The sequence below is a fragment of the Syngnathus acus genome, chromosome 16, assembly GCF_901709675.1.
Source record: "Syngnathus acus chromosome 16, fSynAcu1.2, whole genome shotgun sequence".
Taxonomy (NCBI): domain Eukaryota; kingdom Metazoa; phylum Chordata; class Actinopteri; order Syngnathiformes; family Syngnathidae; genus Syngnathus; species Syngnathus acus.
Genome location: NC_051101.1, coordinates 10,830,560 through 10,857,838, shown reverse-complemented (window position 1 = coordinate 10,857,838; position 27,279 = coordinate 10,830,560). Strand labels below are relative to the sequence as shown.

General features: G+C 43.0%; 1 protein-coding gene across 3 annotated transcripts; it reads right to left on the bottom strand.

Annotated features, from left to right (window-relative positions):
* Positions 1-1,503: 1,503 nt before the first annotated feature.
* On the bottom strand, positions 1,504-26,833 carry nbeal2 (neurobeachin-like 2). Of its 3 annotated transcripts, none has more exons than XM_037274118.1 (55): positions 26,425-26,833; positions 19,822-19,910; positions 19,534-19,698; positions 19,139-19,220; positions 18,942-19,054; positions 18,690-18,772; positions 18,391-18,476; positions 17,991-18,294; positions 17,815-17,921; positions 17,561-17,635; positions 16,473-16,556; positions 15,855-15,953; positions 15,071-15,705; positions 14,870-15,002; positions 14,522-14,641; positions 14,107-14,437; positions 13,961-14,043; positions 13,791-13,883; positions 13,545-13,713; positions 13,315-13,448; positions 13,038-13,197; positions 12,825-12,927; positions 12,585-12,735; positions 12,316-12,471; positions 12,079-12,238; positions 11,881-11,969; positions 11,137-11,808; positions 10,890-11,074; positions 10,645-10,801; positions 10,408-10,551; positions 9,315-9,641; positions 9,091-9,240; positions 8,857-9,014; positions 8,521-8,645; positions 8,333-8,447; positions 8,105-8,262; positions 7,861-7,994; positions 7,685-7,792; positions 7,517-7,612; positions 7,311-7,435; positions 7,110-7,250; positions 6,916-7,040; positions 6,749-6,858; positions 6,533-6,650; positions 6,351-6,448; positions 6,124-6,237; positions 5,759-5,845; positions 5,560-5,669; positions 4,997-5,169; positions 4,735-4,829; positions 4,540-4,656; positions 4,311-4,466; positions 4,086-4,234; positions 3,113-3,248; positions 1,504-2,923 (listed from the first exon to the last, which is right to left on the bottom strand). In XM_037274118.1, the coding sequence occupies exons 1-55, from the start codon at positions 26,500-26,502 to the stop codon at positions 2,813-2,815; spliced, it is 8,376 nt and encodes a 2,791-aa protein (XP_037130013.1). In that variant the 5' UTR covers positions 26,503-26,833; the 3' UTR covers positions 1,504-2,812. The 3 variants fall into 3 exon arrangements, with proteins under 3 accessions (XP_037130013.1, XP_037130014.1, XP_037130015.1); XM_037274119.1 differs by having other exon boundaries at positions 10,890-11,071; XM_037274120.1 differs by lacking the exon at positions 17,561-17,635.
* Positions 26,834-27,279: the final 446 nt, after the last annotated feature.

The window sequence follows — 27,279 nt, the reverse complement described above, 5'->3', positions numbered from 1 at the left end:
TGAAGTCAATGCATGGCAGGGGGCCTCAGACTTCAGAGACAAACAAATGGGGAGACCCCTCACACACAATACCGCTTGCACTTCAAAGCTGAAGAAGACATTGCGGCTCTGATAAGGCGCCAGCCATATTTTGTTTAAGTAACAGGCAGAGATTTATAGAAAAAAAGTTGCATATTGATATTTATCCATTTCCCAATTATTATGAAAAATCATTAACATTAGTTCCTTAGAAATGTTGGTGACCCCTGGGGAGACCTTTCAGTCCTAAAGGTTTATTTGAATTTATTGAAAGCTACTTTGAACATTAACATTGCGCTTCAAAAAATTTATATAATAACTGAACTTAATAACAATTCCATTAAAATGTATGCATATAATATAGTTCAATGAAATTACTAGAAATGTTTGGAAACAAATTACTGTAAACCATGACATTATAACGTATTGTACTTTAAAGTTAAACTTTTTTTTTTTATCTGTTCCATTTTATATTTATATTTCGTTGTCAAGTTAGAAAAGAAGAAAAAAATAATTCACTAAAATTTTCCATTGCAAGTTGCAACCAATAAAAATCACATCATCAAATACATTTGACAACTTTAACTTCCCAGTAACAAAAGCTTCCATAAAAGAACAAATATTTGCTCAGCACAGATAGTGGAAGTAGAGAAAGACAAGCCATGGTGGCTTCGGGGTCAGCGACGAGGGGGTCGTTTTGCGGTTGTTTGCTGGACTTGAACAGCACTAAAAATTGCAGCCCCTCGGCATGCCCTCATGTCTGGGAGCCTCAGGACTCGGAGACGCTGCCGGTAAGGTGTCGACCCCTCCCACCATTGTCAAAAGCCACATCAGAGCGGCTGTAATCCACCACTTCCCTTATTCACTGTTGTGGTTTCTATTTGACTGAAAGGAGGGGGGGGGGGGGGTCTTGGTTTTATCACCACACACACTCAATTGTACCCCGGGGGGTGTTTACGGGGAGGCTGACAGGATGTTCGGCCCACCAGGAGATCAAAGTGTCCTCCTCAAGTAAAATGGGATCACTGGTGACCTTTTCAACTGCGACGGGCTTCACATCACAAACGCATGCAAGGCCAGAGGAGGCTCTGCGTTGGTGCGGCCGCTTCCTCCCTTCGCACGAGAGTCATCGTCTTTGGTGATAAGGGAAGAGGGGAGGGAGATGGGATCAAAACTGGAGCTGCAGGCCCTATTAAAATGAAATTAAAGGTAGGCAAGAATAATTGAGTCGAATTACCAAGAAAAAGCCAATTGGAGTCTTAGAAAAGTATATTCAAATGTATTTTTCAACAGTCACACAAAAAAAAAAAAAAAATCAATACAAAGGCAGAATAGAAATCTAGTTCAAATTGAAGGCAGTGCTGGTCCAAAGCATTAAGTTAAAATGTACAATGTGTATTTACAATAAACCCAGAGGAAACTTTCAGCATGAATGCATAGCAAGGGGAAATGGTACATTCGGAAGCGCAATATTCGCAAATTGCATTTTTTTTTACACGTTTATACAAACGATCCACTTTTTTAGGACAGGGGGCTCAATGAGTTCTTTCAAATGCTTTTTTTCTTCTCTTTTCTCCCCTAACATTGACCCAAACAGTTGGCTGATTTGTCATGACGCCGCATAACAACGAGCGCGTTCCAACCGCAGCGAAGGAATTTCTCTGAAGCTCTCACTCGGGTTTCAGATGTTTTCTAAACAGCGCAATGGAAGCCAACACTTGACTTCACGTCATTAAAAAGAATCTTGTGGATATGTGAGTCATGCATTGTGTGTTAACAGCAGAGGCAGATGGTGAGCTGGGACAGATGATTGCAATCAGTGTTTACACGTTAAAAGTGACTTTAAAAAGGCACATTTTGGGTTGGAGGTCCAATATGGCAAAAAAAAAAGAAATGGAGAATTTTGTATTTTCTTTACAAGTAAACCTGATTTGACCTTCTCTTAAGTTTTGAATAGGCATGTTTGGTACCATTTTTTTTTTCCAGATCAAAATGATTTAAGTACTCGATGATATTGAGTACCCATAATTGTAATTTTTGATTTATAAAATTGTATTTAAATATGAGCAAAGGCATTTTTTTTCTGAATAAAGATTCACTGATGTGTCAAACTGCTACGAAAGAATGTCCGATTTTTTGACTGAAGTATCAGTGGCTGGTATCGGCAACCTTCGCGATATCTTAAAATAAAATTTCAAGAAGGTCAAATGAAGTCATCCTGAAATAATAGTGCATATTGGGTTAAAAAAAAAAAAAAAAAGAGCGACATTCATCAACATGACAATCAATCAACATCAACGACATAAACTTTCTTGACCATGAAAGCAATTTTGTGCTTCAAATGTAACAGTATTACAGTTTTAGACACAGCAAGGGTTATTTGCTAGGGCACTGCGGCGACATTCCCCGTCCGGTATTGCATGAAGCAGCTCTCGAAAGGTTTTCAAGTTTGCAGGAGTTTTTAAGAAGCATTGGCACAGCAAATGGGGGAAAAAAAAAGAAAAAAAAGTGGTGTGTACATGTTTGTGTGTATCTCATTCCTGAAATGTTTGTACAGTCTGACAGCAGTTTTCAAGCTTAAACACCAAGCTTTACTGTCTCTTCAAAAACAAGGCCACTCTTTGGAATGATGCTGATTAAAAACAGACTCTAGTCCACAATCAATACAAAAATTCTTCCCGGATTAGAAAACAAAAACAAAAGGAAAAAAAAGTGCTGAGTGTTCCGTTGGTCTTAGAAGTTCCCAGGCTTGTGAAAAGAAAGCCATAATAAGCGTGTGGGTGGCGAATCGCTCTCATTTGCCGACGCTCTCGGTGGCCGGGTTGTATTCCGTCTCGCCCGCCGACACCAGAGAGATGCGGCGAGTTGATCCCCACAATCGGCGGGAAAATTGTCCTGGACGAACCTGACGACACCAAAAGTCAACGTTAGGCTGGAGCGGAACATTTTTTTTACATGCGGAAGCAGACAGCGGCACACTATTATCATGCGAGAAAAAAAAAATCTTTTTTCATTCACTTTGCATAACTGAGCACCCCCCTCCCTTTCTTCACAGCTCTCACATCTCACAAGTACTTCATGTCCTGGTTCTCACCTCCTCCGGCTTTCCCGCCCCCACTACTATCAACTTCCCGTCTTCGAGGCCCACCAGGATGTGGCTGCTCTCTTTGGTAACAAACACGCTCCTCACTGGGACTTTCAAGGCCAAGGGCGGCACAGCGGCTTTCAGGCTGTAAAAAAAAAAAAAAAAAAGAATCATTTGGTCTTCTTCGAAGCCTTTGGAAGACATCATGTGGACAGACGGACTCATCCAAAGCAGTGAATCTAATCCTGTTTTCTTTAACCAATAAATCAATCACATCGAAAATCCAGGTGGAATCCATTAAGACCTAAAATGACTTAGGGGAGTTTGCTTTCAATCATAAAGAAGTATGTTTATTTTATTCATCATTCATGTTGATTACAGCTCCAAACAATTTCCATCCATTTTCTGAACCGCTTAGTCCCCACGGGGGTCGCGGGAGTGCTGGAGCCTATCCCAGCCGTCATCGGGCAGTAGGCGGGGGACACCCTGAACCGGTTGCCAGCCAATCGCAGGGCACACAGAGACAAACAACCATTTGCACTCGCACTCAATCCTAGGGACAATTTGGAGTCTTCAATCGGCCTACCAAGCATGTTTTTGGGATGTGGGAGGAAACCGGAGTGCCCGGAGAAAACCCACGCGGGCCCGGGGAGAACATGCAAACTCCACACAGGGAGGGCCGGAGGTGGAATCGAACCCGCACCCTCCAAACTGTGAGGCGGACGTGCTACCCAGTGCGCCACCGAGCCGCCCTGCTCCAAACAATTTGAATTTTGAAAATATATGACGCTAATTATAACCACAATCAAGGGAGGGAAAACTTTATTATTCAATACAAGAGAGCCAGACAACACGCGAGATGTCAGACTGATTAATTCCAATGGAAATCCAACTTTGATTCATTTCATAAATTCCCCCAACGAAGCTTCCAAGTTTCCAGAATGATGTCTGAATCTTTCGAGTTGACAAATTTATACTGTACCTGCACAGCTGGAGGATGTGGAGTCGGCCCTGCATGGTGCCCAGGACGATGTATTCAGACACCAAGTGGAGAGCGCACACTTGCTCCTCCATTTTGATGGAAGACAACAGGCAGCCATTGATCGAGTAAACATGCATGGAGTCCGAGCCCTGGATTGAATCAGCGCCGGTAGAGAAAAAATCATTTGACACTTGACATTAAACAAAGTGTGCTGTGTCTACATACCTTTGTAGTACTGGCTGGCTCACCCCTGGAGGTCTGCACCACCACATGGCCCTCCATGCCCACCTGCAGCTTGGAGATGGAGGAGGGCTCACCCGGAGGCCTCAAGGTTCTCAGGTAGTGGCCTCGTCTGATCGTGTGCACGATCACCGTCCCGTCCTGCCAGTCAACGATCGGAACAAACGTTTGAGAAATCACACATGTGCGAGCTGTCCGGAAACTATTTCGAGACCTTTGACCCCGAGACAGCCATGTCCAGTTCTGTGCTGATGGCCACACACGTGACCTCCTGGTCATGTCCACACAGCACCTGAACGGGCCGAGGAGACAGCGTGCTGGAGAGGCCGCCCTAAAAGTGAGTTTCACATGAGGATCCTTTATCTTCTCTGGATGCATCAACAAGTTTAACCTTTTTTTTTTTTCTTACCTGCTGTAGAACCTGCCACACCATACAGGACGTGTCCCTCGAGCCAGAGATGAGGTAGATGCCACACAGATCCAGAGCCAGGCATGTAACAACATCTTTGGATTTAAAAAAAAAAATCTCCAGATCATTTAAAAATAAATAAATAAATTAATTAATTAAAAGAAAAAAAAAAAATAATAAAATAATAATAAATAAATTTAAAAAAAAATATATATATATATTATGTGTGCTGGTGTGCCTAATGAAGTGTCCACAGACTTACCGATGTGCCGGCAGATCCTGCCCACCAGCTTGCCTTTGCCCAGCTGGGTGACCCGCAAACTGCAGTCCCAGTGTCCTCCACTAAACAGCAGCCGTCCATCATTGGACACCACCAGAATCTGAGCGCTGAGCTCCACTCCGGGTGAGAAAGGTCCGCCTAGAAAACGCCGTGTCCTGAAAATTACCAGACAGAGAGTGCATGAGAGCTGCAGCCTGAAAGTGATTATTATGAGGCGCATTAAATATGTCACTTCAGGAAAATGACATGTCCAAATGGCTCTGAAGCGCATTGTTTGAGTTTTTATGGAATGTGGATTTGTTATTCATGTTCAAGGTCAACTGACTTTGAAACATCCCAGATGTTTCCTCACGGGAAAAACAACAAGCAGATGTTCTCTATCTTCGTTGACGGTCTTAAAAGATTTGGATTATTTACTTTACATTGTTATTTATGAGGTTTATGTGTGATATAGAATAATCATATAACATAATTAGACGTTCTGGGTATTTTTTTCCCCAATTGTTATATTTACAGTATATAAAAAACCAACAACATGGACTCACTTGGGATTAGTAACTGTCGGATCCTTGGCGAAGGTGAAGTAGTTGGCGATGTTCTTGTCATAAGGCAGCCAGCTGTGGGTTCCTATCAAGCCACTCGAACTCACTGTCACCTGGAGACACAAAAACAGGATTAAAAAAAAAAAAAGGAGCAGTTTTATCTTTTAGCCTAGCTAGCTAAAGGTGTCAAGCAAAATGGTACCATTATATTGGAGCCATGGATGATGGAGGACCGATTCTGGTTCTTTGGTACGACCGCCTGGACCAGGGGGATGCCATCGCTCACCACCTGTGAATGATTATAAAATCTGTCAAGTTTTTATTTTTCTATGTATCTGTCGTCTCAAAATATTTATCCAAATAAGAAATACTGTTTGTCCCACAAGTACATTTTAGTGACAAAAAATAGACAGCAACAAAACCTCTACAGGCCCTTTTTTTTTTATACTGTGTTGGAGTTTTTGCTCATGTTTAGACCCTTTAAAAAAACAATAATAATAATAATAACGATAATGATAATAAAATAAAATAATCAATTCAATTCAGTAGCCCACAGCTTAATCTTACCTCCACAAATGAGCGGAGCTTATTGAGGTTATCAAAGATGTTAACTGGCAGAGTGTCCAGGCGAGACTGCCGCCTTGAAACATTTGCGGCTGACATTCGCGGTGGGTGAGGTTCCTGTTTGCAAATAAAAATGTAGCTTTTCACTCACAATATGATTGGACCTCATTTCATTGTAAAATAAAAAAAAGGGTGAATGTTGAATTTATGATCTGATTTGAAAGTCACACCTTGAGCAGTTGGCAGGGTGTTTGTCCAAATTCGCTAATGATGCCTTCTAGTGCTTTGCGTTCCGTCTCATCGGCAATGGCATCCAAATCTACAGCACCTGAGGAAAAAAATAAAGCCCGTTAATAGTTGGATTTATTTTTTTTTTTAGCAGCAATGACAAAAATATTCATAGTTGTCATACCTTCATAGGTGCAGTAGTAGTAAACATTGAGGGCTTTCACTGCCTCTTCGCCTCTCTGCTTGTAGCCGAAGATCAGGTCGATCCATTCATGCAGATGACACGATACGTGCTCACTTTCCTGAAATCAAATAAATGGATTACAATTTGCGGGGTTGTTTTGGATGAGATGGCTGAGGAGGAGGGGGGGGGGGGCAAGATCTCAAAGCAACATCTCACCAGAGCTTCCCGGTGCTTTCTGATAAAGTCTTCCCTCGAAGCGGCCCAGCGAGGCAACATAACGTCCTCCACTGGCTCCCGAGATAGCTGCAAGGATCCCAGATCGAAGCCTGCAACGAGATGACAAATATGGAATTTACGTCCACAAATGTGAATCGGAATCTCACCATTCATGTTCTGCAGGATTTCCGGGAAGTAGAAGAACTCCGGGATGAGCTCCTTGACATCAGCCGGGCTGCGAGCTTGCCAGGCTGCCGGCACCGAGTGGAACTGCCGATCTGCGCAGTCGAACCTAAAACGCGGTTGACCACGACGGATTAGAGCTGGTTGGAGGAAAGGTGTGATTTGGCGCCATTCCTACCTGCCGCTCTGCAGCTGGATGTGCAGCGTGGTGAACGGCTCCATGCGGATCATGTAGTGCATGACGCCTGCCGCGTTGGAGTAGTGCGTGCCGTAGTGGAATTTATTGACCGTGCCCGTCGGGTCCTCAAAGCTTTCGTACCTGGCGGGAAACACGGCGTGACGTCCCAAATTGCAAAATCCGGTTCGTGGCAAAACGTACCTCTCTTTAACCGCCTGCGCATGGCGAGGGTTGACCACGCCGACGGGTTTGGACAAGTCTCGGAAAATGGACGGGTCTTCCAGATCTAGAATAGGAGAGGTGTAGTCGCAGAGGATCCAGGGGAACTGAGAAAAGACAACATGGACGTCATTCGCGGGCTTGGGCTATCTCTCATCTCGTGTGTGCGTGCGTGCGTGTGGTCTCACCACAGGATATTGCGAAAGGTCATTGTAAGTGCGCCCGGCGATGGTGTTGAGTTGCATTAAATATTCAAAATTGGATATTTCCCTGCAGACCCATTTCTGTGCAATATGTAAGAAACAGATCAGCTATGATGCGAGAGGCATTGAGCAAAAAAAGAATCAAATGAGCACCTGCGTCAGGCCCGATGCTTTGAGCAACTCTTGGGGTGATCGGGATCCAAAGTAGAAAAGGTTAGGAGGGCGCAGTCCCAGAATCCTTAAATACACTTTATTGCGCAACTAAGAAGGACAAAGATAAAGACGCTGTTAGGAGAATTGAAATTGGCTTTCAATGAGATAAGCATCACCTTCTTCTTGAAGTTGATGAAGTAGTGAGCCTGGTCAATGAAGAAGAGCTCCAGTGCGGAACGACGGAGGTTATAGCGTCTCAAATGGACCTCGCGAAGCTGAGATAGAGGTCGCTTGAAGTCGAACCCAATTCCTGGATATGGCCCAAAAAAGATAAAATATTGTTTGCCGTCTGGAACGGATTCATTGGAATCGCATTGTTTCCTATATAAAATATAACTTTGGTTTGTGTATGTTGATCACCTTCCTCAGTTTCTTCTTTCTCAATGCTGGCATCGTAGAAGTAAAGGTGGTGGGTGGTAACTTCTAATCGGCCGGGAACCTTGGCGACGATGGTGATGAGTTCACAGTCTTCGGATAAAACCAGCTTTTCCTTTTGGCTCTCATTTTCGACCTCCACGCTACACGCAAAAGTACCGACGTTAGATTTGAATTGGACATTGTGCTTTTCATTCATTTTTTTTGTCTCACTTGTTATCCAAAATAACAAGATCCTCTTCTCCTAACTGGTCGTCCTCCATATCGCTCACTTTGGCTTCTTTGGCCACGGCCAATGGGAGAGGCTCGGAACGTGGACTATCCGCTCCTGGAAAACAAATGACATCATTTTGTAGTTTGTATTTGGAGCCAAATGCGTGACGGTCCATCGTGTGACGCACCCATGTTGTCCCTCTGGGCGCTGGCCTCAGTGTGGGGATCATAAAGGTGGTTAGGAACAAGTTTGAGGCGCATTTTGGAATACGTCTCCGCGCTGGATAGTATCCACTTGACCTCAGGCTGATTTCTGCAGAACATGTGGAAAAATAAAGCTGACTGAAAATAACAAAGAGGGCAGTGAAGGTGGTATAAAGTAGAAGCTGTTCAAAGTTAGTCGGAGAATGCTTTGAGGCGTAAATAGATTCCCGAGGAAAGCGGCAAAGCACACTTTTAGATGGAATGTAAAGCATGTATGGGTAAAGTGAATAAAAATAACATTGGCTGAGAGGAAGTCGTACTTCTTGGCCCACACTGCTCTCTCGCTGGTGAGGAGCCTTCGCAGAGCCTTCCAGTGTTGCCACACCACCCCCTGCTGGTTGGAGCTTTGCTTTTGCCAGCTGACGTAACGTCCGTTCTCACTTCGAACCCGCTTCAGGTAGGGGTCAACGATCAATTCCTGTTATGGCACACATCGGTGTCAAACGAGGTCAAATGTCACGCTTATCGATGAGATCCCTTCACGTTGCCGCTACCTGAAACTTGACTTTGCTCTCCGATCTGTCTTTGTCTCGTTTGAAGGCCGTGCTCATGAGGTCATCGAAACAGGAATTCCAGAAATTGGACATGATGTCATGACTCCGCCCAAAAGTGTCCAGCTCGTACTGCTCCATTGTGGGCTGAACCTGCACAAATGTGAAGAAGCGCAAAAAATGGATTGGAATTGCTATATTTATTTATTAATGATCAAACTGCTGACCTGCTGCTGGTAAAAACTCTGCCACTCCAGCGTGTGGCAGTAAGCCTTGAGGTCCTGGGCAAACGTGGTGCTGCCGTTAGTGATGGGCAGACTCGGGAGCAGCTGTTGGACCGTAACTGGGTCAGCGTGTTGGTCCAGGAGGGCTCGCACCACCGGGACCACCTGGGTGAACATCTCCGCATGCTCAGTGTTGTTGATGTCCGTCGCCTCTTGGTCTGGCCACAAGGGGGCGCCGATGCGGCCCAGCAGGAAGCAGACCTCCTCCCAGCTGAGACATAAGACAGTCTGCAGCAGGCTGTGCAGCTTCACGAAGGCCATCACGCACACCTATGAAGACATGAGGACTTTTTAATTTCATTTCAATCAAAATTTTTTTCTTTATTTATTTAAAAATTCTTTGTCAGTGTCTATTAACCATATGCATCACATCATAAGCCAGGGAGAAATCTAAAGAACATTTATTTAAATCAAATTACTTTATTAAATTGTAACCACATAAGGTAACAAAAATAATTTACACCACTTTAAACTGCAACCACAAATTTGACTGCTTTCTTGACCTTTTGGGGAGTGTAAAAGTGTCAACAAAAAATTCAACTTATTTAAATACATATTTTAAAGTACTAGAAGATTTTACACGAACTCTTATGAGCAATATTTCAGATATACTACAGTTATCAGGAGGATAATACAAATATAAAATGAGTCACTGACTTGCATTACCTCATCGCGGGAGAAAAAAAATATTATCAATGCAATTAAATCACACAGATTTATTTTTAAATGAAGCAGCGCATAAATTGAACGGAATATTACACAGATACTGACTCCACAGCACAATTAAGTTGATTTATTTTCATCAATGGCTTTGTGGAAGTTGCTCTACTCTGCAGATGAGTGTTCCGACCAACAAGTCATGTGATCAAAGGCCTTGCGGTTACTTCATTTATAACCGCTCGCTCGGTCCTACGACACGACATCGACGGCAGCGGCGCTCATAACTCAGAGAGGAGCTACCCTTTCACGAAAAAGGAATGTCTTTGAAAAAAAAACCCATAGAAGGTCTGCTCTTTGTTATCTTCACGTTACCCACCTGTGACTGCTGCTGTCGGATATAACCGGTGATGATGCGTAAGCCGATTTGGGACATCTCCTTCAGTTCCGTGCTGCAGGGGCTGCCGGGGGTGCAGTGCCAGGCCTGCAACTTGTCCAGTAGGTTCACCACCCCCTCAAAGATCTGTGATACAACGACTGTCAAAAAAGGACTCGCAGTAAAAGCGGAGACCTCATTCCAAACCACGAAGTCATTCAACTGGCCGTCGGGATGCACCTTCTCACTCCAGAGTGTATGATTGTCGGTCCCCTCGGAAAACAGGAAGTCCTGCAACAACCTGAGGAGCCTCACCAGGCTGGGACAGAAAGGGAGGAACACTCCCTGGGCATCCCTCAGGTCAGATAAAGATGATTCCAGCATCATCTCCAGAAGACTGTTGAGCACAGTAACACACGTCACAAAAAAAATAAATAAAATAAAATAAAAAAATAAATAAAAAAGATTTACAGAGAGAAGCTAACCTCCGTTTAATGTCATCGGGCGGGCGCACCAGTTGGCATGAGGAACCCAGTTTGGTGAGAACCGAAAACACCTGGCCCCTCTCTCTCCAAACCACATCCTCGGGCCCGTCCGCCCCGCTGCCGCTCCAAAGCACGGAGAAGATAATATTGGTGAGCAAGTTGCAGAGCTCCTCTTCTGGCGTCTGCTAAAAATCAAGCAACAATCAGACATTGAAGCCTCCTGAGATGGGAGTGTCAGTATCCAAACCTGCAGGTTGGACGTGTTGGAGATGCTGTCAGCGGTGGGGGGGTCCGTCCCGTAGCTGGCGTGGTCCAGAACGTTGGACAGACTGGAGCTTTTCCTAGGTCTCAACGGTGGAAAGGGTTTGCTGTACTCCAGAGGGGAAGGCGTGTTGGTGAGACTACCAGCTGGGGTGACCTCTCCCATGCTACCTAGTTCCAAATCAAACGGCGGAGACGTTCCATACGGGGAGAAAGGCTGGTAATCTCTCCCTTCTTCATCCAGGCGAGATGAAGCGATATCCACCGCCAAGGAATTGGAGAGCGAGGACGAGTGACTCTCTTGGTCTGTGGAATCGAATGACTTGAAAGTCTTCAGCTGGCCGCTCAATCCACCGGGCGGCGATAGAGATAAATATTCCTCGGAGATATCTCGATGGACGCCGTCCTCCTCTTCCTCCTCGTCCTCCTCCTGGGAGGTGCCGTAGTTCAGGAACATGCCGCTACGTGCGTCCTCTATGAGAAGACTCTGGTCTCTATTCAAAGGGGGGTGGAACTTTTGCTCGGTGGAGTTCGAGATGTTGGCGGCGAAGGACTCGAAGGATTCCTTCACGTAAAGCTTGGTGAGAACATCCTGCCAACCGGGCTGCTTGGCGAGATGCTTCACGTAATCCTCGCTGAGGTAGATGAGATGGAAGAGCTGGAAAAACGGAGGAACGTGAAGATGATTCAGAACGGCAGATAAAAACTGATGGCGGAAGATCCGACTCACCTTGCGACAAATGTCCAGGCGGACTGCCAGGTCTGCTCGGTGGGACAGACACACCACAGCTAGGAGGTCTCTGAAGTTAGGACTTGGGTCTGACAAGAGGCATCACAATATTATTATTTTTTTTTATTCAGATTAAAATGACCATATCAACTAAATCCACCCAGTCAAAGGTTTAAAGGTCTCCATGATTTGAACTACCTGTCGCAAGGACCTGCTCGTACAGACATCTCACAGTCGTCATGGTCACGGGAATGTCTTCGAGGAAAAACACCAGGCCGAGATAGCCGAAGTCCTTAAGTTTCAGCCGCTGCTTGTTGCGCTCCGACACACGCTCGCTCTTCAGGATTTTGTATAAAACCTGCAGACGCATTGTACGCTTTCAATGAATTATGGAGAGGTAAAAAAAAAAAACAACGAAAAAAAAACGACTCTGACCCTGAAGACCATCTCCCTGGCCCGGTCCCCAAAGCTCGGGTTGAGAAGAAGACTATAAAGTTGTTCCACTCCCCATTCCAACAGAACAGCTTGGACGTGTTCACGAGGAGGGCTGCTCCGCAAAAGCTCATACAACACATCCAGGGCCTTTATCACCTGAGAAAATAAAAATAAAAATAAAATAAAATAAAAAAATAAAAATAAATAAAAATAAATGTGACTCATAGTATGTGAACTACTACTATTTTTTTTCTTTTTTTTGGCAGTACCTGCTGCTCATCTCCCGCAGTCAGAATATAAGCCAGGACACTGTGGAGCTCCTCAGCCGTCGGAGACCTGAGGAAGTCTTTGAGCAAGGCAAACAGAGACGTCTGTATCATCTGCTTCTCGTCATAGAGACAGCCGTCATCTTTCTCCGTGCTGTGTAAGAGACGTGACAGAACTGTAAAGTCAATTGTGCGCATTTGATATTCACCCACAGTCCCTTCTGGAAGCAAATCAAAATTCACCTGTAGTAAGTGCGAATGGTATCCAGAATGTATTGAACGCCGTATTTTCTCTTCAAGCGCTGTTTCCCTTTGTGTATTACAGATGAGATGTACTGGACGTGATCTTGGAAAACAAAATGACATTAGTTCGATATGACATTTAGAAATCAATAAATAACCCTAATTTATATTTATTTATACATTTGAAAGCATCAAAAGCTGCTTATGCCTCACCGTGGCAGACAGCAAAATGGCTCCTGGTCCAAACGCGGAAATCAAAGAGCAGGTGCTGGTACAACTGTTGCAGAAGTGGACCGTTCCCCTCGTTGAGAACCTGATCCAGTAGCAGCCGACATGCGACCAAAACATTCATTTCCATCATAGAGCCTGGAACCTGAAGAGAGGAGAAATGGGGATGTTTTCGTCCATCTGGCTTCTTCACGCACATTCCATTTCTCAAAGACTCCACCAATAAAAAAAAAAAACACTTCATCATTTTCTCAGATTTTACTTTGCTTAGCATGGCTCCGATGATGCTTGGCCCGTGGCACTGCAGCAGGCCTTCCTGATTGACAGGATGACGACGGATCATGTTCTTCATCATCAGCAAAAACGCCGCGATGCTGTTCCTCTCAAGTCTCGCCTCTGGAATAAAAAAAAAGAAGAAATGGAATCTTACCTACAATGATTATTATCAAGTCAACATTAACCTAGTTACTACCAGAGAAAACAAAATGTGACCTGAAGACTTGAGCGGCAGCAGCATGGCGGCCGGACTTCGCGATGATGTCGATTCTGGCCCGAGTAGCTCTGAGATCTCTTGAGCGCCGTTGGACACCTGCTCTTCCTCACAAACTTGCTCAAGGAGAGGCAGCAAGACGCCCATTCCGCCAACCACATTGATGGCATCCTGCAGGAGAATCACATCCAGACTGAGAACCAAATCCACAGCAATTTAATTTAATATATTTCCCAAAAAAAACTAACCTTAATGTCCCAGTTGATGACTCGGTGTCCCGTTAGCCGGCCATCGTGTTGATGATTAGGAGCCAAATCCAAACATATTTGGCTTTTAAATGCCTGAAGCATTGACATGAGCAATTCATTATAAAATTTTAAAAAAAAAGAAAAACTTCACAACCTTTTCAGGTGATTACCTGAGGAGTGTAGTAGAGCACCAGCTTGCCATTAAGATCAGATAACTCTCCATCCGCTTTGAATAAGGGCACATGATTTGGACCTGTGATAAAAAGCAACAAGTTTGCCCACGTCCGCCATTTTGTATCAAAGCACTGCGGCTTACCTGCAGCGTACAGCGCTCTTGTTTGGCTCTGCTGCAGAGGTTCGTGGCAAATGAAGGCCGTGCCCAGGAGTCCATCCAGAGAAGATGGGGTTCCCCATTCTGTGTCTTGCAACCCCGCCGGGATGGTTTGAACCGTGCAGTCGTTTAGAGAGCCCCAGCGGGCCCCTGCGAAGTTGGCTGGAAAGGATTGCGAGCGGATTAAGGAGGGGGTGTTGGCGGGGAAGGAGAATTCCGGGGACTGGGCGGAGGACAAGGTTATAGGGAGATTAGGTGAGGTTGTGGTGGTGGTGGTCCGGTTGCCGGCGGAGCCGATGCAGCAGGAAGTGAAAGGCTTCAAGGAAGATAAATAGAAAAAAATATTTCTGAATGAGCTAATAGCATATTTATTTTATTTCGGTAAACAAATGTAACTTACCTCACTCAAGGATGGAAAGCGGATTTGAGATGTTTTGGACAACTCTCCGTCAATGAAGATGTTGACCAGGTTCTGACCAAAAGGACGACGGCCTTGAACGTGCACGATGGCGACTGAATGCTGAAAATAAAAGTTTTCAACAATATTTCCATTTATAGACCAAAAAAGCGCCTCTGGTGGTCACTGACAAGTAGTGCGCTGCTTTTTTCAGGGCAGTCGAGTTCAATTGATTGATTACCATCCCGTCCCAACTTGAAGGTCAAACATCCAGACCACAGCCTAGCCTTAAATTTTTTTTTTTTTGGATATTTTCCCACATGTTCTGGGAGAGGCCGTCGCTTTACTCACCCAGCGTGAGTCAGCGAGTGGGAGTTCCGGCAATGCGACAGCCATGTAATCCTTCTTAGTGCAAACAGCCACCACCAGCACGCCCTCCATTGTGAAAAAGGCTTCCAGTCCAGTTCCGCTAGCTGTGAAGAAACTTCATAGAAGACAAGCGCTTTAAAAATCATACAAAAGTCATTTCTCATGCCGGCCTCGCCCTTCTACCTGTAAAGCTGCTTTCTGCGAGGTCCTTTTCCCATCTCATGTTGACTTTCCGTGACTAAGCTAGCGGCGGGTTTGTCCTCGTCAAACGGAGGGGAATGGGGGAAGTCCATATTGAGGCGGAGCCAAGCATGAAATGCAAAGCTGCTGCCTGACCATCGTTGGACCGTGGGCACCATGATACCCGCCATAGGGGGTGTGAGATCAAAGTACTGCAAGGCGCTGTCACGACCTTCTCGCGCCGCCATCGCTGACAGCACTTGGATGATGCGAGTGCAGAAGGGATGCGTTCCCTTCTCCTGGTCCAACTTTAACAATTTCAGGAGGCTTCTCAGCTCCTCGGGTTTCAAGCAAAGTGAACCCAAGTCCTGCAGGAGGCCCAGCATGGCATCCGTACACTGCCTGTCCAAATGCTGCGGCTGCGAGAGCACCTCCAAGATGGCTCCCACCATGCCGGCTTCCACGGCCACCGTCCGGCAAGCGAGCGAGCCGCCGCAAACGGTGGCTAGCCACTGCGCCACCAGAAGTTGGAGCTCCCTGTGGCCGTGCAGCTCGGGAAGCCAATGTAGAAGCAACAGTAGAGGCTGGTCGTTACTAATGCCCAAGTGATGTGCGTGGGCATACTCGCCCTCAACTGCCTGCAAAGGAACAAACACGAGTGGCTCATAATGAGGAAGAGATCGCGACGCGGGCCACATGACGCCGTTTAAAATAAGGTCATTTGTGAGAGAAAATGGATTCCTCGCTGAAGGCGGTGAGCGGGTAATGAGAGGAAAATGCTTTTCACCATGTTCATCAGCTCCTGCAGCAGCCTTTTGGTAGGCCGACCTTGACTCTTGAGCACGTCGAAGAGCTGGGAGTAGCCGATCCTCTCCTTGAAAATCTCCTGTGGGATGAGACAGAAATAGAGACTCCAAAGCCACTCCAGAGAATTGCAAAAAATTGGCACGCTTCCAAAAAGGTCAATTGGAATACATGAATGAAGAAGCTCGGACTATTTCAGTGAAAACGTCACGATAATATATACTGTGTGAATATTATACAAGTTTCAAAATATTGCTGAGTCACCCTCAATACTATTGCAATTTAAAATGCAATTCAAACAAGTGTGATGTCAACATCAAGTTAGAAATCAGAATTTATTTCAAAAATTTGAATTGATAAATCCGAAGATTTATTTGCATTATCATAAATTGCAAATTTGAAGCTAATTGCAGGTTTAACGTACGGTCATTATATTCTACTACATTCTGATGTCAATTTGAATTCGATTAATTGTGCAACCCTAATGTATGTCGATTCTGATGTCGATTTGAATTTGATTATGTCTACAAAGTATTAGCTAGATAACTGCCTGTATGCATTGGTGTACATTATTCTACTGAACGAGTTATGAAGTCCAAACCTTGGCAGTGGGGGAGTTACTCATGATGGCTGTCAGGACTCCAAGAGCATGCACCGTGATGCTGTCTGAGCCTCGCTCCAGCACCTACGTCAACATAGGGAAACGTGCTTCATCATGTCGGGTGCAACAAGTTCAAATGGAAGAAAGAACGGGATCGAAGTAGAATCGGGAGGAAAGGAGGAGAGGTTTTTTTTGTCCACACCAGGATTATGAGAGGCAACCAGGGGAAAGTAAGCCAGACAATTAAGATAGGTGACAGCCACTTGAGAGGACTTTTTTTTTTTTTGGTGCTACCAAACCAGCAGCCGAGAAAGTAAGAGCCATGCATTAACCACCATCTCATGCACTAGTCAAAACGAGTCCAGTGTCATCAACAGGGAATTCAGCCTCCAACTATGAAACACATGAGCTCGCTATTTCCATCAAAAGTTACATCACATAAAGACATTGATTTTGTTTTTTCAAACAAATCTAGCTAGAGTTTATTTCACTTGTACACACATATATATATATAATATATAAATAAATAAAAAAATATATATAAATAAAAAATATAAATATAAAATATATAAATTAAAAATATAAATAAAAAATACATAAATAAAAAATATAAATAAATAAATAAATATATATAACTAGGGTCAGAGGTTGAGCTCTTCTTCAGCTCACTGCTTGTAACATTTTTCCACCATTCCCCTCCAAACTATCAAGGATCATTGCGCAAGACGTCAGAGCAAAGTGCCTGCTAATTTTGAATGATGTCAGTAATAAAGTTTTGTACGGGTTTTCCAAATTCTTCCACAATCTTAGCCCCCTTTTTTTTTTTACTGCTTGAAAAAAAATGCATGGGTCAGGATGTTTCTTCATCTTCAGTGAGCAACTTTACTATATCAAAGTGAAATTTTGTTCTCAGGATATGTGTGTAAAAGATAAGTTTCACCCCGAGCGCTACTTATCACATCATGCTACCTGCCTTCCTGTCTCAAGTTTCCGCTTTCGACAACTGATAGCTGTGAACACGTGGAGAGAAAGGCTGAGTTTCCTGCTGACAGATCAATTTCAACACCCAAGGATTTTTTTTTCTGTACCTGGTCCTCTTTGACCTCTGTGAGTAAACTTGTGGTGAGGTCACACTCACTCTTCGGCCTGTTGCTCTGAAAGAGCTACCGGACATACACATGGTACAATTTCAAAATACAGATTTTTTATATTCAAGCTGAGCTGCTGAGGGAAGTCAGACAGCAATCATGCAAATAATCAGGGAAATAAATTGAGGAAATCTGTGCAGACTAGACATGAATTAAAAACTGACGGGCATATTGGAGATGGCCCAGCGGCTCACCTTGCTGTTCTGTATGAGCCTGAGGATGTGCTCGAAGCAGTTGTTGTTCAGGAAGACGGCCTGGAGGGCGGGCCGGTCCGAACACTGCAGGATCTCAGGTACTTCGGCTGAAAACACAACGTGAGATTCACCGTCACGTCGATCATTTAACCTCCGCGTGGATTCCGTCGTCTTACTCAGCATCAGACTCTGGAGCGAGATCAGGCGTTCCTCGGAGTTCTGCCTGTCTTGCTGTTCACTGCTCAGCGGATGGTTCCAGTTGAGGAGCTGGAAGAACCTCTGGAGTATGGTCTTGATGTCCACTTGCCGCTCCGACGGGCTGCTAAAATGCAGCAGGTGGATCATCGCCCTCAGGCACCGCAAGGTCAGCCGAGGGAGCGATATGTTCTTCGAGCGATTGGAATCCCGACAACACCAAGTTTGCAGAACGGAGAAGATGTCTTCCACGGCATGAGTGGTGACAGCGAGGAGACCATTTTTCTGGAAAGATACGTAATCCGATATGATCCACGGTAATCACATTCCCAGACAATAATAACCTCTGATTATGAGGATATAGAAAATATGGTGGCAGACCTTGGCTCCACTCATGATGGCTCCCTGGAGATGAACCAGCCTGAGTGTGAGAAGCTCTGGTATTGTCTCACTGTCCTGCAGATATTCTGTAAACGTCAAATATGTAAGTCGGTGTTTAAATGGAGATGATAAAAAAAAAAACGTTAAGCAGTAGCTATTTAAGGGAATCTGGGTAACTGGCGTTCCTCAAGGCTCCTTGTTGGAACCACTACATTTTAAATGTTGAATAAAATAAAGCCAGAAAAACACGCATTCTGCTACAATGATGAAGATCAGAGGGCAAAGGTCGAGCTTCTCACCGTGGAAGAGAGCTGTCAGCTCTTCTGGCAGAGGCAATGGAGAGAATTTGTACTTGTTCCTTTCCAGCAGGCTCACCTCCTCCCTGTAACAAGTCAGGCCCTTTTACTCATGCCAACAAAATAGCATTCTACTGAGGCTTGACGTCAAGAGGCACTCTGACAAGATTACACATCTCCTACGGTTGAAGTATAATATGGCGAAGCTCGTGGAGTTTTTGGTCAATACAGTCCACCCGCAGAACATAAGCTCACCCCGCCAGTCGTCTCCTCCACGTTTGATAAGGGTCAAAGACGCTCTCCCACAGCACGAGTCCGTAATACACGACCGACTGCAGTGTTGGCTTCTCACCTTCTCCATTTTTTATCTGATGAACGTAAAGAATGCAATGACACAAATGGACAAAGCTACCTTGGTGTTCATATTTCTGTTCAGTTTATAAATGGCGTACCTGGTGTAGACAATAATTCAAAAGCTTTATGGATTCATAAACAAAACAGGGAGTCTTCTCTGGCTCCATGTTCTCCATGTTTCTGGGAATCGAGAGAAAAGCAGAATTAGGAAGGTGAACCACTGCAAAATGGCCATCTATGGTAAAGAACACAGTATACACGCAGAATGAAAGGGAGAACTTCCTGACGAAGGCTTGCGGCCTCTTTGCACAATTTATGTCGCAATGTCAGGAGAAACAAAATAACTGTAATTTGCCAGCTTCCCTTAAGTCAATAATTAGAAAAATAAAGAATAAATAAAATAAAATTAAATAAAAATTAAAAATAAAATGAAAATAAATTAGGTGGGGTGGTAAATACTCAAGACAACACCATCCATGCGTAGTAGACTAACCTGCAGATGATGATGAAAAACTTGATGAGAAGGAGAGGGGGGGGGGCGTTGATGCTGTGCTCATGGCTGTCTGCGAGGTGCGGCGCACTTTGCCAAAGCTGTGTGCTGAGGAACACCAGGACCTCTCTGGGAAGCAGGGGCACCTCAGAGGTGCACTCCTCAAGCCTGGAGAGAGAGAGAGAGACAGTGTAAAATAAACTTGTCACAAAGGTATCCTTGCAAGAGGCCAAAGTTCAATCTGGTTTGTGGGATGGGTGGATGGAACAAAGATAAAACAAAGATTCTTACCTCCGAGGCTCGAGCGAGTGTACGTCAATGAGCCTTTCAAAGGACGCCACAAATGCCTCCAGCCACTGCTGCAGATAGGCCACATCTTTCTAGAAGGGGCGGGAGAGAAGGTAAATGGAATAAAGTACAAACTAATGACAACTTGCGCAATCTCAAAAAGCTGTGCGGAAAGTTTCTGCCCTGAACGCTTGGTCGTTTGGAAGAAATGGGCGTTTGCGCCGTTGTGGGAGTGAACACAGACGGCTTGATTCTTAGCCATGTGTAGAACTTTAGAGTTTTATATTAATAACATCGTGGCAGGTGGTGAAGTTATAAGCAAGCTAGTCCAACTGTATAATTCACATTACACAAATATAATGAACAGCAAATGTCAGCTAATTTGAACTGTGCGTGGCACCATTACGTAACAATGCAAATATAATCTGATGATAATAAAGTTTAAGCGTTAAGTACAAAGGAATCCTCCCATAAACTTGGATGCCTCATTGTAAGGCAATAAAAGCGTATAAATTCTCCAAGCCAATCAATAAAATAGAATGGGTTGGATTTGCAATCAAATGTGACATCAGCTAATAAAATTGACCCAGTCGCAAAAGTGAAAGTATGACAAAATATAGTACATGCAGATCAAAGTTGTTTAAAGAAAAAAAGAAATCTTTACAAAGTGGCACATTGTGTCTCTTGTCAACCTCACAACCTGATTTTTGCAACAGGATGTTGCAAAGAGATTTAACTCAAAGGGGAGAATAGCATGAGCCATCTTTTTTTTTTTTTTAAACTAGAATGTTCAAGCGAACAAGATAATGAACACAATTAGACATAGAAAAATAAAAATGGTTTGATTATTTTAGAGTGAGCCACACAACATAAATTTATGCAAGAGTTGTCCACAAATATTACGGAGTCATTTGAAGTTTTAAATAGATGATATTTAGCCAGAATATTGTTTTAATATGTTTTTTGTAAACCACATCCTTCCTGTCTTCAACCCTCACATCACCTTCGTCATCTTCCACGCATATCAAGAACACAATGTCTTTTAGGTCACGATTGTGGGTCAAACCTTTCAGCAGAATTCTCAATTATGATTTACGAGCAAGCCCTTGGTGTCAAAATAGTGACGCACACGACAACTTTTTTTTTTTTTTTTGAAGTGCTGTATGATAGAATAAACAATAAATTGAGATTAGCTGAGTATGCATAAAGCTTCTGATAGCAGGGAAGCATCTCAAGCGGCATTTACATTACCAGCTGGCATGGACTCATAAGCCAGTCCATCTTTCATGGTATGAGTCCGAGCATGGGAGGTCAGAACCCGGCGACCCTGGTCTCAGATGTGCCGATGGCGGTCCGCAACTGGGCAGCTCATTTTTTTTCCCCACAGCAAGCACTCGAACTAGCTTGTTTGTAATGTCCCAACATCAACCAGGAAATGACATGCCACTTTAACTTGTTTCCTTCGTACATAGCAAACCCCTTCCTCTTCTGTGTGTTGTGAGCAAACACGGGGAAGGTTGAAGTAAAAAAAAAAAACAAAAAAAAAAGCTGTGGGAGTTTATTTATGCTAATTAAGCGAAACATTTGCAGGAGCACGCGTTATGAAAAAATAAGATATTTGAAGAAATGAAGATATTTTTTTCTCTTCTCTGATACTTGATATGTGATTAAATCTTGAAATTGTGATGAAAATATGTTTTATTTGAATCAAATATTGTTCAGAAATAAATTCCTCATCCATTTTGCAGATCAAATTTTGCAGTCATGCTGCAAAATAATTTTGGACAAAATTAGAAATTTGGCTCCTCTTCAGAAGTCACACTAAAACATATGATAATAATAATACATTTAATTTAGAAGCGCCTTTCAGGTCACTCAAGGTCACTTTCCAAAGAGATGAAGAACAAGGATAGATTCAAAAATATTTTGGGAAATTGTGTCTCAATACTCGTGTCCTTTTTCATGTTCCTCGACATTTCTCTAACACTTCTGCAGAATTGAAAATCAGATTATAGAACGGAAATGTTGGCTGATAAAAAGTAAAAGCAGGGGAAGTATTTTGTAGTCATGATTAATTTCTTAAATAAGAACCCAAGTAGACGCTACATTTTGTAAAAATCAGCACTTTGCCACAGCGACTGGTAATGTGTCACATCCAAAACACGGCAACTTTTCCACGCCCAATGAGATGTGTCAACTGCAGACATGCAGCTGCTGCTTGACATTCAGCTTGGCTCCGTCCGTCTCCCTGCCTTAGTGGCAGCAAAGAGCACATTGACTGTCCTGCTTGTTGGCCCTCGTGCTGGTAAAAAGTGCAGAAACCACAAGTGTCATGTGAGCTGCGCTTGTTTTTCCCGATCCAGTGTTTCCTAACCTTTGGTAAGCCGATGTTTTGTATTCGAAAAATTAAACAGCACACCGACACATTCTTATATTATACCTTCTACCATATAATGGAAAAAAAAAAAAATCCAGCTTTAAATTGATGGCATGGATAGATTTTTTTTTTTTAATTCTTACTGCAATAAATAAAATTCAATTGGATAATTGAACCACAAACGGGTAATGTCGGTATGTGTGGTGCAAGTTTAACTGGTTCCGTTATCACAATCCAGGTCATTACAAATGTTGGAGGAGGGTTCGACTAAGCTGAACAGAGCCAGGATGTCATGTTGCTCACTTTAATTAGTCCCTCGCAACTACTGAGGCCAATAATCAGGAGATAATTAGGCGCTATGTCTGAAAGGCTGAAACCTTATGATTAAGTCCAGGCTGCCACTAGAAAGATGTTTTCTTCATTTGTTTGGTAAATTGTCATGCGGGAAAAGAAATTTGCTGTTCATTCTGAATCCCACTTGAGTTCTAGGAAGTCCTTGCCTCTTTGAAATCAGCCAATCATATTGCAGCGGGGGCGTCTCCTGCCTATTCAAAATTCACGTCTCAATTTTATCCACTCATCAGTGCAGCACTAATATTAGTCGTTCTATGAAAAGGACACAGAGTACTGATGATTTAAGACTATTCTATTGTTTTTGTGGTATTGAAAGGGTTACATTTATTATTTAAAAAAAAAAAAAATTATATTTGCATGTACAGTCAACAAATTAATTTATAACGATGGCAACAGTTTGAGCCCAGAAGCAAAACTGGAGAAAATTATTAAATCATAAATATGTAGATAATAAAATATCTCCAAATTTGACTGCACACACAAGTAAATAAAAAGTGCAAATAGAAAACTTGTTTGCCAGCCCAGGCAAGAAAAACTGTGAACACTACGTAATAGGGCATGGCAACAAACAGTGTGCAATACATTGGCTATGCAGGCAAAACACATCCATGCAGCCAATCATTTTTATTTTAGTTGACGCCTCTATTTTGGTAGCTAACTTAACCAAATGTGTCTCTGCTAAACATGCGTAAACTTTGAAATTGGGACTAGAAAGTTTAGATGACAAATTTGCTATGCTATGCTACAAAAACAAGGCAAAACTCAACTGCGGGTTTATTATTAAGATGATGCATTATTGTATATCTGTTTTATCTCATCTGTGAACTTAAGTTGATCTTAAAAAAGGAGGTATGTGATGTGTTGCACAATCAGAGGAAGCCAAGTTCCTTCATCATACACAAGGCAGAGCAACTTTTTCTTCCGACAGAAAATATACTGGAGGAAGGCAATGAGACTTGGAATAACTTCTTTGGATTAACAATGCTGGTTTTTCTTTTTATTCTTTCCAGGATAACCTGAAGGATTATGGACAACAACAGTGAGATCTGTTATAATCTGTCTGGGTGTGTTATCCAAAACAGGGTTCCAGGTCAAAAGTCATATTTACTGTCAAAACAAAAGACCTTTGAATGCAACTGGGGTCTTTTAATAGAATCATCTATGCTAATTTGCTTCACTTAAAAGTTGTCTTTCGAACGTAATTCAATTGTGGTTTATGTTCGGGCACACGTACGCAGGACATGACCACACAATGGCACTTTAGGAACGTGATTGTTCTTTCAAGTGGCTCGGCGGCCTTTCACCTCACAATTCTTTCCCATTCAGTCAGAAAAGAGCAAAGAAAAAAACCTTCATTGTAAAATTGCCCACCCTCATACGATGGATGTAGTTTCTTCAAGTAGTTATTTATTGACTCAACTGCAAAGACTATGAGGTGTTTATTTGAAGGGGGCGCCTATGTGAGAGGTCAAGCAAAAAGTTTGTGCAAGGGTGGAGCCGGACACTCGGGTGTCTCTTAATTGGTCGACGGAGAATTGGTACTCCCGTGTTACAATGGGAATGGAATGTGGAATCAGGAAGGTATTTTTTCTTCAATTGTAAAAAAAAAAACATATGCTCTTGGCAAATGTTTCTTGAATCTTGTATGCCGTTTCAGACTTTGACAGGCAGAGATCAAATCTGCTTTTAAATTCAGTCAAAATTTCACAGACGTTGGCAACAACAAATGTCCTTGTGTATGGCAAAACGTCGTCCTTGTCAACAGAGCAAAGCTTCAGATAGAGCTGTTGCGATAAGAAACAAGGAGCCGCTGCCCCACTTAATCATAACTGGGCATAAAGTCTCATCTTGTTTTCCTTCTGTCCTCGGGCATTGAAACAGATTGCCAAAACATTAAATAGTAATATCATCCACAGGCAATTTGTCGTTCCTCGTCAAGAAAAGACCTGTCGTGATTGCAAAATAATTTGATCTCCCTCGCCTAGAAACACATTTACGACAACCTCACAAATGGAAAGTCATCTTGAATGGTAAACAATAATAAAATCAGTCTACTTTTGCTCCGCTTTATCCAAGTGGAACTTTAACGTGAGCAGACACGTTCAACGTGATTTAGATGGCATCACATTTTTTAGCTTGCATACACTCGTCCTCCAAAACAGCAAATATTGCGATATTCTAATTCTGTCACTCTCGGCTATTGCACACAAAGACAGGTCACAAAACCGGCAACTCATTTCAACAGTTCCAGATCTGGTTTTGGATTTAATTGTTTCCTGTTGAATGCGCATACAAATGTGGAATGCATGAATGAATGTACTGTAAACATAAAGCGTGTTATCAAAAATAACTTTGTCTGCAAAGACTTGAAATTGAATATTAGCTAAGAAAGAAAAAAGTGAAAATGCCTGTGTAAAAATGTGCAGTTAAATTCATTTTGATAATAATAATGATAGTTATAATAATTCATGATCGTTTATTGATTCTAAATAATTGTCTTATAATTGAAAAATCAATTATTTCATTCAAACATAATGTGCAATAATAATAATATTTATTTTACTAATACTTTGTAATTTTATTAATTATAACAGATAATTGGTTCAGATAATTGATGGATAATAGAGTGAAAATGCAAAATAAATGCAACAAATATTACAGAATTCCTGTAAATACGAGGAGAGTCGGATTAAAGAACGAATTGGGTCAGCTATGTGTGGGACGTACTTTTCCCACCTGAGAAACGCTAGCGATGATAGAAATTAAACAAGGATTATTATTTTGCATGTAGTTTGCTGTGCCATCATCCTGAGAGCTGTTTCTCATATTTTGGCTGTCTTATGTAACTAATAAGCTAAATATTATGACATTGTGATGCAGTGCAGGTCTACACTACTATAAACTCCAACTAAAATTATCTATCCATCCATTTTCATAGTGCATGTCTCAATTAAGGGAGCTGCAGCCTCTCCCAGCTGACATGAAGCAACCCCTGAGACTGGTTGCCAGCTAATGGCAGGGATTGCATTTTTATTTCACTTTTATATGCAATAGATTTTAATTGAACTATGAAAAACTAGCACAATCCAGATTCCTATTAAAGGTGATCCGGCAAATAGATTTTTTTTAGTGTCATTTTTTGGGGTGGCATGCGACCCTGTATCCCACCAGGATAGATCCGCCCCTGCACCAATATATAAATAAATATATAAAATGTGGGAGGAAAGCAGTCCACACAATAAACACAGGTAAGCACAGGTAGAACATGCAAATTCCATACAAAAAAAATTGCAGAAAATATTCAAATTTCAAACCTCAAAACTGTCAGGCCCAAGCCCACTGAATCCGAAACACGTTAAATTATTGCTTCTGCGAGTGTCAGACCTTGTAAAGATTTTATTGTGTATGTATTGTGTACCTAATAAACTGACTTTGTTATTTATTTGCCTTAGTCATAAAACATTCACTATGTCTACCTGAGAGACACGTGACACTGGGGGGCGTGGCAACAAGAAGCAGGAAGTAGCCAGTTTGGGGGGGGTTACACCTGCGTCACAGGTCAGGTATCACACATTGGGTCAAGCTGGTACCAGAATCTTACTCGAGTTGTGCTTTTAACTACTTCAACTTCTCACTAAAACAGTCAACTGATAGCGCATATTAATAAATCTTTAAATGGGGAAGCTAACGTCCCAACAGTGGAGTTACTTCCGCTTACAACCGTCTGTCAAAAGCCCGAGCCAAAGCGCACCTGAGGACAAAAAGTAACCCTTGTAACATGTAACGTGTAACACGTTCGATATTAGCATAGAATTGCAGCAGCAGTAGCAAAGACGACAACAACAGGTGTCCCCGTCAGGTGTGACGTCCTTTACCTTAGTGTAGTACAACATCCATAGCTCGTACAACTTCTCCTTCGATGCCATTGCTCCTCCAAGCTCCTGGTTGCTCATTGACTCCTGTTTGCGTTTAATTAAAAACTCCAAGGAGAGACCAACATGGTCAAAAGCGAAGCCGGAGCTGCTTCAAACCGTTCCCAACACACGGGAGCAGGACGCGGCGCGCTCCTGCCGTCAACCATTCCTGCCACATTTGCCCTCAATTCATTATTCCGCAAAAGAAAAAAAAAAAAAAAAAAAAGTGCAGGCGGGCGGTTGGGTTATAAAAACCTATCACGAGTTCTTCTCAAAGTGGCACTGTGAGAATAATGTCGAACTAGGAAATATAAAGCGTGGAGAGGAACACCCATAAGAAGCGAGCGATCGCACAGTGGCTGCTTCCGAGTTGGGGGGGAGAGAGAGAGAGAGAGAGAGAGAGAGAGAGAGAGAGAGAGAGAGAGAGAGAGAGAGAGAGAGAGAGAGAGAGAGATTGTTCCCACGGAAGCGGGCAGAACCAAAGCTCAAACCCCGACCAGAACCAAAGCTAAAATCCCGACCTAAGTGATCACCAGATCATATGGTGACAGCTGTTGTGGGAATCGGGAAGTAAAAATAAGAAGTAAAAATATGTTCCTATTTTTTCCACAAACTGATGAGGGGGGGACGCATCAGGACAAAGATTATCTCTTTCTTATCAGCCTGTCCATTTGAGTAATTGAGACGCCTTCAAAGACAACAAATGCCACTGTTGAGTCATAATCTCATTTCAATCTATGTGGTGTGAACATAGCATATTTTTACTCTAGTGGGTGATAAATTAATCAGGAAGCAGGTGCTATTTTGATCAATAAT

Excerpts from the sequence above, each read along its gene's own strand:
- nbeal2 (XM_037274118.1), bottom strand. The coding sequence starts at position 26,502 with ATGAGCAACCAGGAGCTTGGAGGAGCAATGGCATCGAAGGAGAAGTTG. Across the intron at positions 18,477-18,689 it reads GCTGACAGCTCTCTTCCACG|AATATCTGCAGGACAGTGAG; the intron begins GTGAGAAGCTCG and ends TGACGTTTACAG. Across the intron at positions 6,449-6,532 it reads CTACTACTGCACCTATGAAG|GTGCTGTAGATTTGGATGCC; the intron begins GTATGACAACTA and ends TTTTTTCCTCAG.